The sequence below is a fragment of the Parus major genome, chromosome 17 (assembly GCF_001522545.3).
Source record: "Parus major isolate Abel chromosome 17, Parus_major1.1, whole genome shotgun sequence".
NCBI classification, from domain to species: domain Eukaryota; kingdom Metazoa; phylum Chordata; class Aves; order Passeriformes; family Paridae; genus Parus; species Parus major.
In genome coordinates, this window is record NC_031785.1 from 9,939,281 (window position 1) to 9,940,291 (window position 1,011).

Genomic DNA, 1,011 nt, shown 5'->3' on the forward strand with positions numbered 1-1,011 from the left:
CGCCCCGCGCCGCCAGGCCGGGCCGGGCCTGGGGCCGGTGTCGGTGCTGGGTCCGGACCGGGCCGGGCCGAGCCGGGCTGAGCCGGGCCGAGCCGACGGGAAGGCAGCGGTAGCATCTCTCTCCTCGCCGAGCCGGACCGAGCCGGGCTGAGCTGAACTGGGCCGGGCTGAGCCGGGCTGAGCTGAACCGGGCCGGGCCGAGCCGGGCTGAGCCGGGCCGAGCCGGGCTGAGCTGAACCGGGCCGAGCCGAGCCGAGCCGGACCGAGCCGGGCTGAACCGGGCCGGGGACTTGTGCCGGTGCCGTTCCGGGTCAGGGGCCGGGCCGGGCCGGGGACTCGTGCCGGTTCCGGTGCCGGTGGCGGTTCCGTAGCCCCGGACGATGCTGTTCTCCCTGCGCGAGCTCGTGCAGTGGCTCGGCTTCGCCACCTTCGAGATCTTCCTGCACGGGCTGGCCCTGCTCGCCTTCTCCGTGCTGCTCGTGCTCAAGCTGGACGGCGCGGCCGCCGCGCTCTCCTGGTGGATCGTGTTCGTGCCCTTCTTCGCCGCCGACGGGCTCAGCACCTACTTCACCACCATCGTGTCCGTGCGGCTGTTCCAGGACGGCGAGAAGCGGCTGGCGGTGCTGCGGCTCTTCTGGATCCTCACCATCCTCAGCCTCAAGTTCGTGTTCGAGATGCTGCTGTGCCAGAAGCTGGTGGAGCACACGCGGGAGCTCTGGTACGGGCTCATCATGTCCCCGGTGTTCATCCTGCTGCAGCTGCTCATGATCCGGGCCTGCCGCGTCAACTGAGCCGGGCCCGGGGGCTGCTCACGGTGCTCCTGCTGTTCCCGGTGTTCCCGGTGTTCCCGGTGCTCCTGCTGTTCCCGGTGTTCCCGGTGCTCCCGGTGTTCCCGGTGCTCCTGCTGTTCCCGGTGTTCCCGGTGCTCCCGGTGCTCCCGGTGCTCCCGGTGCTCCCGGTGCTCCCGGTGCTCCCGGTGCTCCCGGTGTCCCCGGTGCTCCCGGTGCTCCC

At 72.2% G+C, this 1,011-nt stretch overlaps 1 protein-coding gene across 1 annotated transcript; it reads left to right on the top strand.

Annotated features, from left to right (window-relative positions):
- The first annotated feature begins 178 nt into the window (after nucleotides 1–178).
- Nucleotides 179–793, top strand: TMEM203 (transmembrane protein 203). The gene has a single exon (XM_015645200.3). The coding sequence runs from the start codon at nucleotides 381–383 to the stop codon at nucleotides 789–791; it is 411 nt and encodes a 136-aa protein (XP_015500686.1). The 5' UTR covers nucleotides 179–380; the 3' UTR covers nucleotides 792–793.
- The last annotated feature ends 218 nt before the right edge of the window (nucleotides 794–1,011 follow it).